Below are 15,000 nucleotides of genomic sequence, written 5' to 3' on the forward strand. Positions count from 1 at the left end.
CTTTTTGCGTCTTTTTTACGGCCGTCGGTCAGGAAAAGATAATAAAAACGGCGTGTTTCATTCATCATAGGAAAGACATCCAATTAAAGCGAGTAAGGAAAAGGTTTTAGGGGAAATTTGCCTTTAAGGATGTGAGCTGGGAGTTTAACACCACACCAAACTCCAGACTACAGCCGCTTCTGTCTGTTCGCTCAATTCGAATTTATTTCTATAGCACTTTTATCAGTGGACATCGTCTCAAAGCAGAACATATGTTATAACAATATGTTATACAAAGATTATAGAACATATAGAACAATATTATACAAAGATTAACATAATACAGAAAGATTAATATTAGACTTGGGGGCACGGTGGCTTAGTGGGTAGCACGTTCGCCTCACACCTCCAGGGTCGGGTTCGATTCCCGCCTCTGCCTTGTGTGTGTGGAGTTTGCATGTTCTCCCCGTGCCTCGGGGGTTTCCTCCGGGTACTCCGGTTTCCTCCCCGGTCCAAAGACATGCATGGTAGGTTGATTGACATCTCTGGAAAATTGTCCATAGTGTGTGTGTGAGTGAATGAGAGTGTGTGTGTGCCCTGTGATGGGTTGGCACTCCGTCCAGGGTGTATCCTGCCTCGATGCCCGATGACGGCGAGAAGTTCGGATAAGGAAATGAGTGAGTGAGTAGCACTAATTAAAATTGACATGCAGTAATTAAAAATTGTGATGTAATAAAGGTAAAGGGCAAATATTAACCCTATATGCTGTTTATATTGCTTGTAATTGGGATGAAGTAAACATCTGTACAGTATTTTAACATCAAATTGTTGATTGTGTTGAATTAAAAACCCCAAAAATGCAGCGGGTCAAACTGACCCACGAACACCGGCCGAGTAACAAAAATACGAACATCATACAAGGGGTTAAACACTTAATACTTCACCATTATGGACATTCTGATGATATTTAAAAAAAAAAAATTCATTCATTCATTCATTCATTTTCTACCGCTTTATCCGAACTACCTCGGGTCACGGGAAGCCTGTGCCTATCTCAGGCGTCATCGGGCATCGAGGCAGGATACACCCTGGACGGAGTGCCAACCCATCGCAGGGCACACACACACACACACTCTCATTCACTCACGCAATCACACACTACGGACAATTTTCCAGAGATGCCAATCAACCTACCATGCATGTCTTTGGACCGGGGGAGGAAACCGGAGTACCCGGAGGAAACCCCCGAGGCACGGGGAGAACATGCAAACTCCACATACACAAGGCGGAGGCGGGAATCGAACCCCCAACCCTGGAGGTGTGAGGCGAACATGCTAACCACTAAGCCAGGATTGTGAACAGGATTGTGCTTTATTTAAGATAAAGAGACAAGAATAAAAGTGTTTACGGTTGCTGTGAGATGAATTTCCTGTATTTGGTCGCTCCAAGCGAAGGAGGTCCTGAAGTTTGGAGTGAATTTAAAACATCGTTTGAAGTTTATAATCTCAGCAGATCATTGAGAATGTCACTAAGATCATAAATAAGAGGAATACGTGAGGGAGTGAACTATGTGTGTGTGTGTGTGTGTGTGTGTGTGTGTGTGTGTGTGTGTGTGTGTGTGTGTGTGTGTGTTTAGTCCAGCTGGGCAGAGCAGGTTTCTTCTTTCTCCAGCTGTGTCCCCATGAGGTGGAGATGAAAGCGTCTGAGATGTTGAGTTTGTACAGGAAGCGGTAGAGGAGCTCAGGAAGGCTCAGCATAAACACTCCGACTGGAGCGTTAATGTGCTCGAGCGCTCAGTACTCACAGTCTCAGAATACCGTAAAACTGTCTTCGCACGGCTTCGCGTGTGTACGGTGGCGTGTACTAGCGTGTAGAAAGATTACGCTACGTCGTACCTGAAGCAGTAGAAATAACCGCAGTTATGTCCTGTGGTAAAAAAAAGTTACACAGAAGTTAATTTCAGGATTAAAAAAGCAGCTTCACGTTCACACCTTTTATTCTCACCAACACCAAAACACAAAAGAATCAAATTTAGGTCGTGTGACCTGTTAACGGTGGAGAAAGGTGTAGAAGTCATCATGTGATTAACTCTCTCGTTAAAATGTCCCTGTGCTATGTAAATGTGGGCGGAGTCATCTATTAATCTTGCCGCGTGTCTGTTGTAGGTGAGTGCATCCTCCAGAGAGCCGTTCTGGTCAGGAAGAAGCTCTCCTCTAAAGAAGGAGGAGGTTGGCTCTCGGGAACTCTGTTCTGCACCCATTTCCGTGTGGCCTTCGTGCCTCAGGACAGCGCGAGACCAGACGTGAGTCGCTTTTACACCTGAGAAAACGTACAGCTACAGTATTGGAGAACCAAAGACGAATCTGGTCTTTCTGTTATATACTGTACGTTTCCCGTCTCTGATGAAGTATCCGGCTCAGATAAACGCTCCAGAGATGAAGAGTTTTTTGCTGTTTTGCATCCCGCCTGCTCTTTATCTGCTTTGCTTTCCCTCTTTGGTGTAGGACAATGCCGATCCTGTGCTCCTCGGAGACCACGACGTCGCTCTGGCCTCCATCGAGAAGGTCGTAGCCGGTAAGAACGTTCCGTGTGAGAACCATCAGATTTTGATTGATGTTTCGGGTTGTGTTTACATCCCGGCGTGTTCTCTGTGTCAGTGGGACCGTCACGGACCAAGCTGGTGACCCCGAACTCCTCTCTCAAGTTCACTCCTGAGGAGCTGGTGCTGTACTGCAGAGACCTGCGTGTCCTCTGCTTCCTGTTCGACAGACTCACCCCTGACGCTCAGGCTGTGGAGGTGCGTGCTCCGTCACCACGTGCCGCCGCTAAGCAACAGGGATACACCGATGCCGATGTCATTTTTTAATAAGAACAGTGTACAGTGTCTGGAGAGTCGGTACAAGTCTTTTTCATTTATTCAGGTGGTGGTTAATGCTATTCGAAAAATAATACATCTTGTTATGTAGTAAAGAAACAAAGGAATATTTATCTAGTAAATATGAAATCATGTGAAATCATTGCATAAAGATCCAGTGTTACAGTCACAACTTGTTCTGTGTAACACCCATGTAAACACCTTCTGCCCTCTTCCACATACACGAGCTTACGGCATTCGTGATTGCTTACTGATTGGTTTTGTGCTGTGATTGACAGGGAGAGAGAGAGTTTGTCCCTCCCACCCACAAAACACAGAGTCGGACTGTACGATAAAACTGAATATCCTGCTCACGATATTTATTATTAACCCACTTTAACACACATTCAGACCCAGCTGTGTTTGAGTTAATGAGATTCCAGAGCTGAGAGATTCTCTGACACGTGACTTTATTCCTACGTAGATCACATACACCATCGCCAAGACGTACCAGCCGCTGAAACCCGGCACCATCCTGTCCTTCCAGAACGCGGCGCTCGGCAGCATCGGTGAGTAAAAGTCTGCTCTCGTGATTAACGCTTGGCGACAGAGCGACACGCTCACATCTCTGCTGTTTACACGGCGTCGCCTTTAACGCAGAGAAATTCCTGTGCTGTTAGAAACGGTCGAGACAATCAGAACAGGAAGTTTGATACGGGATCAACTGCGCTTCCTGAATGCACCATGATTGTGTCCTCGTTATCATTTGACATGCAAATAAAAGCATAAGAAGATACGCGAGCCGAGCGGCGCTCCTCTGAGACTGAGCGGCCGTTAAGCATGAATAATGCAGAGAAACACGACCTCCTGGCCTTTACTCAACCCTAGCTGTGTGTGTGTAGGTGTTGGTGTGTGTGTGGGTGTGTGTGTGTGTGTGGGTGTGTGTGGTGTGTGTATGTGTGTATATGTGTGTGTGTATGTGTATATACATATATATATATATATATATGTGTGTGTGTGTAGGTGTGTGTGTATATATATATGTGTGTGTGTATATATATGTGTGTGTGTGTGTGTGTAGGTGTGTGTATATATATATGTGTGTGTGTATGTAGGTGTGTGTGTGTATATATATGTGTGTGTAGGTGTGTAGGTGTGTGTGTGTATATGTGTGTGTGTAGGTGTGTGTGGTGTGTGTGTGTGTGTGTATATATACGTATGTGTGTGGTGTGTGTGTGTGTGTGTGTGTGTGTGTGTGTGTGTGTGTGTGTGTGTGTGTGTGAGGTCAGTTTTTTCACACTAGTGCATCCATACTGTCAGCACAGAATCTAATAGATTTCACGCTCAGTCTCTCTCCATCTCCTTTATTTGCAGAAATGAAACAGTTCCTGAGCAACCGGAGGCGCGACCCGAGCATGAACTGGTACGAGAGCGCGGCAGACTGGGAGCAGGAACTGGAGAGGACTGGAGCCACCGGCTGGAGGGTCAGCGCTGTTAACGACCGCTTCGAAATGTCCACCAGGTAACGTCAAACTTCCTCTTAAACAAACTGGTAAGAGTTCCAGTCTGAGTCACATGAGATGAATCAAATGAGAAATCAGTCACTGATATGTTTAAAGGGATGAGGTGTAAGTGTTAGCGCCCTCTGCTGCCTCTGAGGTCAATTACAGTGTAAAGCGCCGACCATCTTTCCTTCAAAGCAAACACACCCAGAGCTTTCAGCTGGGGGCGGGGCTAACTTCAGGGCCAGAAAAATATCATCATTTTTTTTTTTCTTCTTCTCTCTCATCCCTAGTCTGTCCAGGTTTAACGTGGTTCCTCAGAAGGTCCTCGACACCGAGCTGAAGAAAACGTTCGCCCATTTTAACGAGGGTCGCATCCCGGTGAGTATAAATTGGACCTTGAGGATGTGTGCAGGATTTCACAGTGTGGTGTCTGATCTAATCCGATCTCATCTGATGTCTGTAGCGCTGGGTTTGGAGGCATCCGCGTGGCAGCAACCTGCTCCGCATGGCCAGTTTTCAGAACAACATCTACCACGAGAAGGACGATATCAGGTTTGTAGCTGGTTTTTTATGTCAAATTTCTAAATCTACTTTTAAATAAATGTCCACGAAAGCGAACATATTCCCGCGCAGCCACACGCTAGCCGATCTAAATGACATGTCATGCTAACGTTATTCCGCAGCTGTGTTAAATTCTCGAGTCTGATTGGTCAGAAGACAGCAGTGTAGCTACAAATGACAGGTTATATACTAATGCCCTTATTTTAATATGTTCTTGTTTTGTTACCGAGTATAATCGATCGTACGTAGCTTCCTGTGCGGAGATGTTTATATATTTATTTATCACCATCAGGACCGAGGAGGTTCAGGCTTTTGTCGTTTTCATTAACACACAGTGAATCTCAGATACAGTATTATTATTACGGAGGTGTTTATATAACACACGAGTCTGATAAGAGCATAGCGTCCGTAACGTACTGTATTCTGTGTCGTATCTTAATCGGTTGTCGTCCTGGAGCAGGAACCTAGAGCTGATCCTGTTCGGAGGTCAGACGCAGTGTGTGGTGGTGGATCTCGGGGATGAAATGCCTTCTCCTTCAGACGTTCAGCTCGCACACACACGACTGCGCTCGCTCTGCCTCGGAGGTGAGGAATGATTCAAATGTATAGAGATCTCCTAGGACTGGATCATCCTTTCACAGAATATTATCCTGTTCCTGAATTCTTCTAGAAACCTTTATTCCTCTTAGCGAGAGTGCAGCGTGTCGGCGATATTCACGACCGCCGTCTCGCTCGTCTGTCCATCCTTCTGTTTTCTGAGAGCGATAAACAAGGACAGATTTGTTTCTCGGGATTTTGTTGCTCTGTGATTTGGTCTTAAGGAGTTTATCCTGTTCCTTCCCTCACACATGAATGAGCTGTTACTATAGAAACGATATAAGGTGTGTGTATATATTTTATCTCTTCCTGTAGATATCTCCTCCTCCATGTCCTCCGTGCCGGACGATAAGTGGCTTTCCACTCTGGAGGGAACTCACTGGCTGGATTATACCAGGTACGAGAGAGTTTCAGGACTCGACTCCTGACTCGTCTCTAACCTCTGACTCCCTGCGCCACGAGAAACAAAACAGTTCACGTTTACAGCTGGGCTTTCCACAATGAAATGACTTCCCTGTAATTAATTCCTGCCTCATGCACTTTATTAGCTCGAGTCGCTAAACGAATTAAGGAATGAAAAGCCAGATGGCCTCTAATGGGTCCGTACTCCATAAACCGCCTGTGAAACTAATTACATTCCGTCTGCTCAGTGAGGATATGATAATATTATACCTTCAATAAGGAAGTGAAGTGAAGTGACCACATTTTCTGTTCATACAGAAAACTGGTCTGAGCGCTAAAGAGAATCCGTGTGAGATAATAGATCATTTAATACACAATACGCTCCATAAGAATGGCCTATAAAGCATTTCTACACCCGGTGTGTGAATACTTATAAATATTCATGAGTATTCAAATTAGGAATTATGTTGTTAGCGCCTCTGTTAGCTTCATCGCTAGCTTAGAACTGAAGTTCTGTGGCTACAAACGTACTAAGAAACACATCCACACGTCCTGGAATCATGTTCAGGTCCAAAGCTGTGGAGTCGATTTAGTGACCTCACAAACCCGAGCTCATATGTAACCCCACCCACAATATGGTTATGTACAGACCAACAGAAGGTCTTTGTTTTTAAGTGTGTGTGTGTGTGTTTGTTTATTAGGTGCTGTCTAAGAAAAGCTGCAGAAGTGTCCTGCTTGCTCCAAAGAGGTCAATTAACCGTCGTTCTTCAAGGTGTGTCTCCATGGCAACTAAACGAACGTGATTATTCATTTTGTATTCAGGTTGATGATATGATGATACGAGCTTTACGCGTGAACGCCTGAGTCATGCTTCACATCTTAGGTGTGGCGTTTTTATTCAGGTCAGCACTAATATAAAATCAGGCAGAAAGAATTAACACTTCGGTGCACGTTTAGAAAGAACAGGCGACTTGAGTCAGTGGTGTTCTGTCGCTCATCCGTCCGCCTGAAACCTGTTCACTAAATAGATAAACACGACATCAATCCCAATGCAACCACAAGAGGGCGCTGTGCGACAGGACGGTTTTTCTGATGATTTGCTTTTTGGCTGTTTTTTTTTTATTACAGCTATTCAGAGATTTCTGACACTATTGCCACTTTTATCATTAACACACATTTGCAAACACACACACACACACACACACACACACACACACACACAGAGGAAAGTACTACATAGATTATTGTATAAATAACTTTAAAGATTTCAAACTCCACAATATATTCCAGATATAACACTATAGTAATTCATGCAGATTCTATGATGTGAAGTCCATCAGGTTGAGGATTATACTCAACGTGTGTGTAACGTGTGTGTAACGTGTGTGTAACGTGTGTGTAACGTGTGTGTTACGCGTGTGTAACGCGTGTGTTACGTGTGTGTAACGCGTGTGTAACATGTGTGTAATGCGTGTGTAACATGTGTGTAATGCGTGTGTAACATGTGTGTGCAACGTGTGTGTACCGCTGTATGCATGACATTTCTACCCTCTGTGTGTTTAACACAGTGCTGTGTGTGTTGTGTCCCTACAGAGCCAGAGGACCGAGACATGAACTGCGTGCTGTCGAGTCTGGTGCAGGTGATGTGTGACCCACACTGCCGCAGCGTCGCTGGCTTTCAGAGCCTCGTGCAGAAGGAGTGGGTGATGGCGGGGCACCGGTTCCTCAGCCGCATCAACTACCACAGAGACGGCGATAAAGAGGAGGTAAAAATGCACGTGACTCAATTAATATTGGCACCAGTTTCTTCTTACCCCATTTTTTTAATCAAGATAACAAGAAATCTTGAATACAAATAAAGTGGAGGTGAGGAGGAAAATAAAGGTGTGTGTCGTGTGTATTTGGTCCGATGTGTTTGTGTGTTCAGGCTCCGATCTTCCTGCTTTTCCTGGACTGTGTGTGGCAGCTGTGGGCTCAGTTTCCAGCTCGATTCCAGCTGACTGAAGCTTACCTGCTGGCCCTCCATGACAGCGTGCAGCTGCCTCTGTTTAACACCTTCCTGGCTAACTGTCAGAGAGAGCGATGTCGCCGATCACAGGTACACACACACACACACACACACACACACACACACACACACACACACACACACATACACACACACACACACACACACATATACACACACACACACACACACATATACACACACATACACACAGGTACACACACACACACACACACACACACACACATATACACACACACACACACACACATATACACACACATACACACAGGTACACACACACACACACACACACACATACACACATATACACACACACACACACACACATATACACACACACACACACATACACACACACACACACACACACACACACACACACACATATACACACACACACACACATACACACACACACACACACACACACACACATATACACACACACACACATACACATATACACATATACACACACACACACACACACACACATACACACACACACACATATACATATACACACACACACACACACACACACACACATTTTAAACCAGGTCACCTAACATTTGCATAGTGTCTCAGGTCTGCTTTCTTCCCTTAAAGATTGGATGTGTGTGAGATGAAAGTGTAAGACTTTGCCCTTTAACATACCAGCGTTCCAGCTCCAGTTTAAATTTTGTTGGAAACAACCTTATTTTTGCAGCACTTGTCCCCGAGCTACACTCCAGTCAACGGGCTGAGAGAGTTGCCCCGAGGCTCGGCCGAGGAGCCAGTGGACCCTCCGTACCCCCCCGTGTGGGACTGGGCCCTGCAGTACAGCAGCCAGAGACGTGCCCTTTTCACCCAGCCCGTGTGCCAACCTGTTTCTGCTGCACCTGTTCTCAACAGTAACCTGAACACCAACCTGGAGCCCGAGTGGGTGAGTCTACAGCAGGGCACATGGAGGGGTGTACGAGTGAGGACGAGGTGGGGTATAATGGTATGTGTGAAGGCATACGGGATGGCATGTATGCGGGGATGGGTATTTACTGGGGCATGTGGATGGTCATATTTGGTGAGGGTACAGTTAGACATTCAGGGGGCTTATGGGTGAGGATGTTGGCATTCAAGGGGTTTGTGGGTGAGTATACAAGTGGGCCAGAGGATGGGCATGTGGGTGGGCATGTGGCAGTTATCTGGGTCATTATTGCTTGTGTTGAGTCACTGGATGCTAATTAAAATGTTTAAACTGTCCTAGTTGGGCAAAGGTGCTCTTTTCAAATCAGGCCATCTTAAAAAAAACAACTGTGCCAAATTGAATTCCCTCTCCTAATTAAATTCTCAGCCTGATTAGAGCACCTCATTTCCTAGTTCATAGTGTAAAGTAGCCTCAATGCCTTTCCTTCCACTGCCCCAACACCCCCCGCTCTCTCTCTCTCTCTCTCTCTCTCTCTCTCTCTCTCTCTCCGCTCAGAGTGACAGTGCTGTAGGCTCAGTGTTCCTGCTCTCGCGTGGTGTCTTTTCCTGTCCTTCCAACCTGCTGCCTTGGAGAAGTGGAGGAGGTTCAGGTTCCTACAAAAAGAGCCACAACAGAGCTCCATCCTGCGAAGGCCTTCCTGTTCTCGAACGCCTGATCAGAGCCGAACCGTTACCCTCGAGCCTCCACGAACCCCACGGGCCTCTGCTGCCCCTGCTCCTGGGGCCCTGCGTGCACATCTGGAGGAACTGCTACCTGAGAGGGGCGCTGCATGCGCAGGTATTCACTTTATACTTATTTTAAAATGACAATCAAGGCAATTTTTTTGCAGCTGGTTTGTGAGATAACACTTGAAGCGTCCGACTTACCGGTTAGCTGTTACTGGTTATGTTAGTTAACGTGATAGCTAGTGAAGGCACGCTAGAAAATCTTCTGCTCAAATCTCTTGTCAGTACAATTGAATTACAGATGGACAAGAAGAGGAAGAAATGAAGAAAGGTTTTTATTATCCGTTTGCTTTACATTTCACATTTTGACCATTTTAGAAAATGTCTATTATTATTATTATTATTATTATTATTATTATTATTATTATTATAGCTCTATGTTAAATGACATTGACTTTATTTCAGTTCTGCTTTAAAGGTTTAAAGAGTTTAAAGTGTTCAGCTGACAAAAAGCCAATTCCTTACAATAAAAAAGCAGAATATTACAAACACAATGTAATGCACGTGGTTCAAAATATAAACACAGAAATGAGCTGAATGAAAGAAATCCGATTAAACCTGAAGGACGGACTGTGAACGGTTTGATGTTTCATTTACAACCTGGTTTGTTTCAGGTGCTTTATAATGTATATTTTTATGTCTGGTTTGTGAAGACGCTGAGAAACACCCCCACCCCCCACCCCCCGTCTGTTTTTTAGGCTTTCACATACCCCATGTCGTCTAACACGAGGCACCCGGTGGAACAGCTGGCATGGGAGGTGGAGAACCTGCGAGAACGTCTGGTCCAGGCCTCCACTGGCCGTCCTCAGAACCGTAAGAGACAGGAACACCGGCGCCTCGGCGCCAACCTCAACCAGAACGCCAACAACGGCACATTCCTCTTCTCCTCTTCCTCCTCTTCTTCCTCCTCTTCTTCCTCCTCATCCTCCTCCTCCACTTCCTCCTCCTCGTCGTCCAGAAGTTCTCATCAGGAGAGTCCGGGCCGCGTTTCAGGATGTTCCGGCTACAGCGACGGACCCAAGCACACCTTCCTGTTCGGTCGCACCGCCTCCTCGAGTTCTAGTGCCAAACTGCCCAAGAGCAGCGGCTCACTGGGGCACAAGCCTCGCTGAGCGTTAGGTAGGAGAATTAAACCAAGCAAGAGGGATCAGATCTTCAACAGGACCAAGCTTTAGAGATATTCACTCTGTGTCACTGAATATAAAGCACTTTCCTTTCCGTAATCAGCACACATCATCACTGTGGGGTAAAATCTCCGTAGATTAGAGGGGGAAAAATATCGAGTATTGAGTTACTTCTGTGTATATAGTACTTATTAGTATATAACTACTCGTGGAGTGTAGTAGTATGTAGTATTCAGTGCTTTGCATAAGTATTCACCCCTTTGGAATCATTCTTTTCTGAAATGTGCCCGTGTGTTGCCATGGTGAAGCATGGTGGCGGTAGCATCGTGTTCCGACCAAGCCTCCGACTCTTGATTGCACTTCAAAGTTTTGTGTGAAATCCTCCCCTAGTCGTGTTCGTGCCATATTCTTCTCTTTTTTTTAAATGATTTAATGATGTTTAAACATCTGGGATATTTTTACAACCCAACCCTGATTCATTTTGTTCCAGAACCTTGTCCCAGATCTCTCTTTAACCTCCATGTCGATGCTTGTTGAACTAAATTCTTCCTCCGGACATGGGTGTATTTATACCCCTTAAGATCCCAAGATACTTCACATTTCACAGGTCTGCTGATTACATGGCAAATAATTTCGGGGTTTGAGAGAAACACAAGCACGACCATTCCCTTTTCTGTGTAAATAATAATATTGTATTTCTACCTACTTCAGGATTACAGGCATTAAGCGAAAGGGGGTGAATATTTACGCAAGTCATTTTGTAATAGTGATATTTTAGGCCATTTCAAGCACATTTTTTACTCCGTGCACAGTAGGATGTAACAGGAGGATAAATACAGCAGGATGTAGTTAGAATCCCTTGTAACAGGTGCATGAGGGTTGTGTTAATTGTGTCGATTTCTGCCAGTAACTGTGCAGTTCATGCCAAGTATCTGCTTCCAAAGGAGATTTGTGTTCTTTTATCACCACTAGATGGTGTGTGTGTGTGTGTGTGTGTGTGTGTGTGTGTGTGTGTGTGTGTGTGTGTGTGTGTGTGTGTGTGTGTGTAACTTGATGGTTTATTAGGACTTAACCTGAATAACATTAACAGATGAGAGGAGGATGTGTGTGTGTGTGTGTATACATGAGGTACAATTGTGCGTGTGTGTGTGTGTGTGTGTGTGTGTGTGTGTGTGTGTGTGTGTGTGTAACTTGATGGTTTATTAGGACTTAACCTGAATAACATTAACAGATGAGAGGAGGATGTGTGTGTATACATGAGGTACAATTGTGTGTGTGTTTCTGTATGTGTTTGTGTGTATGTGGTCTGTGTGTGTGTGTGTGTGTGTGTGTGTGTGTGTGTGTGTGTGTGTGTGTGTGTGTGTGTGTTTAACATTATAATTCTTTATACTTTAGTTCCAGTATTAACCGAGAAGGAAACACTATTTTTTTCTGTATTATGTAAATTATTTATGACTTTCCTACATCTGAGTTCTCAGTGACTCTTTAATTCATGTTGTTTACGCTTCAGAGCTACGAGTACCATCACACACACACACACACACACACACACACACACACACACACACACACACACACACACACACACACAAAACTCACTTTCCTGCTAATATTTAACGACATGTTTATATTGTACTTTTTATATTTGTTCATACTGCACAAAACCCCGGTACTTCTTCTTTCAGTGTCTGCGTGTGACGTCACACACACACCACACACACACACACACACACACACACACACACACAAAAGTCCAAAAGTCTGAGAGCAAACCGAAAATAAGAAATAAACAGAATTCTGAGTACATTTTAAGAAAAAAAAAAGGAAATGTAGAAAGTCTTACGTATTCTTTATTCTGGTATTCTGACTCTCTCTGTTTTCTCAGACTTTTGGACCACACTGTAAACAAAAATACGTTCGTATCGACGAAGACGAAGATGATGGATGTGTAAAATGAAAATGCTGCCACCGTGTACGCACAGAAAGAGTGTGACCATTGTTTGTAAGTCAGTTGTCTGAGCTTTGTCCGTGTTGTACTCGATCTCCAGGAGAAAAGGTACTGGGTGCTGTAACTCTTCACTAATAAATACCGTGTTCTAGTAAAAGGAAATGATGAAACACGCAGTGCTCTTTGATCTAATCGTCTGCCTACGTGTGTTTACTGCCACGCCTTTTACCAACACAGCTTTATCAGATGCCTGAGCGTCTGCGCTCACAGACGCAGCTTCCTCTCGGAGGAAATGACCGAGTGCTCGTTCCTCCTAATTGATCTTCTGCGGGCTGAAAGGCAGCGAGTGAGTTATGGCGGTCGTATTGTGTGGCGTTCCCACACGCCGAGCCGGTTTGTTTATGCCCGGCGCTACAGGAAAGAGAAACTCATTTCCTCTTTTTCCTTTTTCTCCGATTCGTATCGGCGTGGCTCGCCGTAGACGAGCAAATCCAGACCTCAGGACTGAAAATAAAACTGACAACGTGATGAGATTTGTGATGATTTTTATATTTGTATGAAAATAAATATTTACACCACCACTTTACAAGAAGCAGGAGGTTCATCGTCGATATTTCAGTGCAAAATTTACTCAATACTGTCGTCCACAGCACGGGATACAAAAACAGTCAAACACCTGGCAACAAACTTTCATAAGAATCAGGCAGCAAACACTGAAAATAAACCGAAGGAAGAAATAAAACACCGAGTCGTGCCGTTAGAGGTAAATAATGAACGACGGGATGGTGTGATGAAGCGCAGTCTCTGTTCTTAGAGACAATGAGATTTTCATTCATTACCATACAGGACAGTGTACTTTTTATCCCTTTATAGTTACATCTGTAATTTAAAAAGTTCCTCAGGTTATAGAGCTATAAAGTGTCGCTCCATCACCACACCGTCCTCTGGTTTTATCCTCTTACCGAAGTAAAGACGAAACAGAACGATCGAGTTACTGACGATCTGAGAAGAAGTGTAAACTCCTCCGTCCTGAAGGTGACCGTTTTATATCTGACTGTTCGAAAAACTTTTCTGTTTGCTCAGAAAACGGCGCTTCTTAATTCGTTTCGTATACGGACCGGTGAACGAGCGGTTGCTATAGAAACGATAACACGTCAGACCGAGCGCGTTAATAGAAACCCCGCGCTACTGTTAGAGCTGCTGCTATAGGAAATAATTCAACCAATCAGACTCCAGAACTCGACAGCGCTGAGGTAACATCGTAAAAGATCTAATAATAAGGAAGTCGCTTCACAATGGGATGTGATTCTGTTTTCTAGATCCATTTTTTTGGTATAATGACGCCATGGGGGCGGAGATTAAAATGAAAACCGGTTGTTCACTTCGGCTGAAACGATCACAAATCACACGTGGACACATTTTACGGCAGGAAATGTCTCACAATCGTTTGAAAAATGTTCCACTAATTATTTCATCATAGCTATACAGCTCTTCTTATTAATTTCCATAAACGAAGCTAGCTAGCTTTGTTTTGTTGTTAGCGTGTTATTTACATTTTCACGATTGCAAAGTAATCATTTGGTCCATTCATGGGTCAGCAAATGGGTTTCCATTTTTGTTCTCCACAATGTCCTCGGTGGTGTCCGTTTTCTGTCCGGTGGGGAAAAAATGAAGCTGTCTGGGTTTAGTTCCGTTGCTCGTCTTTGTCCTCTATTAGCCGTCTCTGGCTCCCCGTGGGCGAGTAGTCGAAGCCGTTGAGGTGGCGCAGGGACTTGCAGACGGGGCAGGGGTACTCAGACAGACCCTCGATGTCCTCGAAGGCCATGTTGACGATGCGGACGGTGCATGGCTCGCAGTACAGGTGGCCACAGGAGAGGCGTCTGAGGTGGGCAGCGTAGGAGATGCAGCACTGGCAGTGAGGCTGAAGGTCCGAGCCTGGAGAGAAACTGCCGGTCAACGAGCTGCTCTCCATACTCGACGGCTGGCTCGATCCCAGCTTCATAGATGACCTGAGAATCGAAAGGGTTTATTTTTATCACTCAGTTTAAAAGTGACTTCTGCTGGTTTTAACATTGTGCATTTATGCAATGTTCCACAGCAAGAAACCTCCTACATCAAAGTAAATAAAGCACTACAATCACACTGAAGAGGAAGCATGTCAGAAAAATCATTATAGTGTAGAGCACGGATTAGTGATTAAGGTCAGGATGCTAAAAAAAAAATATAGTACATAAATAAACAACCAAGAACAAAACCAAGGAAGTGCTCAGACTCAAGCTACAAGATCCAGACGCTTGTGTTCAGAAAAG

At 44.7% G+C, this 15,000-nt stretch overlaps 2 protein-coding genes across 3 annotated transcripts in view; one reads left to right on the top strand and one right to left on the bottom strand.

The window, feature by feature from the left end:
- Window positions 1-12,320, top strand: part of mtmr11 (myotubularin related protein 11) — a 24,272-nt gene extending 11,952 nt beyond the window's left edge. For both annotated transcript variants that reach the window (XM_047808555.1, XM_027157809.2), the window contains 15 exons: window positions 2,145-2,281; window positions 2,484-2,553; window positions 2,637-2,776; window positions 3,318-3,402; window positions 4,208-4,355; window positions 4,629-4,716; window positions 4,802-4,890; window positions 5,360-5,484; window positions 5,812-5,893; window positions 6,600-6,670; window positions 7,492-7,664; window positions 7,826-7,996; window positions 8,640-8,855; window positions 9,390-9,671; window positions 10,318-12,320. In XM_047808555.1, the coding sequence (XP_047664511.1) occupies window positions 2,145-2,281; window positions 2,484-2,553; window positions 2,637-2,776; window positions 3,318-3,402; window positions 4,208-4,355; window positions 4,629-4,716; window positions 4,802-4,890; window positions 5,360-5,484; window positions 5,812-5,893; window positions 6,600-6,670; window positions 7,492-7,664; window positions 7,826-7,996; window positions 8,640-8,855; window positions 9,390-9,671; window positions 10,318-10,731 (2,291 nt within the window). In that variant the 3' untranslated portion in view covers window positions 10,732-12,320. The remainder of the gene's footprint in view (window positions 1-2,144; window positions 2,282-2,483; window positions 2,554-2,636; window positions 2,777-3,317; window positions 3,403-4,207; window positions 4,356-4,628; window positions 4,717-4,801; window positions 4,891-5,359; window positions 5,485-5,811; window positions 5,894-6,599; window positions 6,671-7,491; window positions 7,665-7,825; window positions 7,997-8,639; window positions 8,856-9,389; window positions 9,672-10,317) is intronic.
- Window positions 12,321-13,219: 899 nt separating this feature from the next.
- Window positions 13,220-15,000, bottom strand: part of LOC113649820 — a 3,393-nt gene continuing 1,612 nt past the window's right edge. The window contains exon 3 of the mRNA XM_027157810.2: window positions 13,220-14,700. Coding sequence (XP_027013611.1) covers window positions 14,376-14,700 — 325 coding nt within the window. The 3' untranslated portion in view covers window positions 13,220-14,375. The remainder of the gene's footprint in view (window positions 14,701-15,000) is intronic.

The sequence above is a fragment of the Tachysurus fulvidraco genome, chromosome 25 (genome assembly GCF_022655615.1).
Source record: "Tachysurus fulvidraco isolate hzauxx_2018 chromosome 25, HZAU_PFXX_2.0, whole genome shotgun sequence".
Classification (NCBI taxonomy): Eukaryota; Metazoa; Chordata; class Actinopteri; order Siluriformes; family Bagridae; genus Tachysurus; species Tachysurus fulvidraco.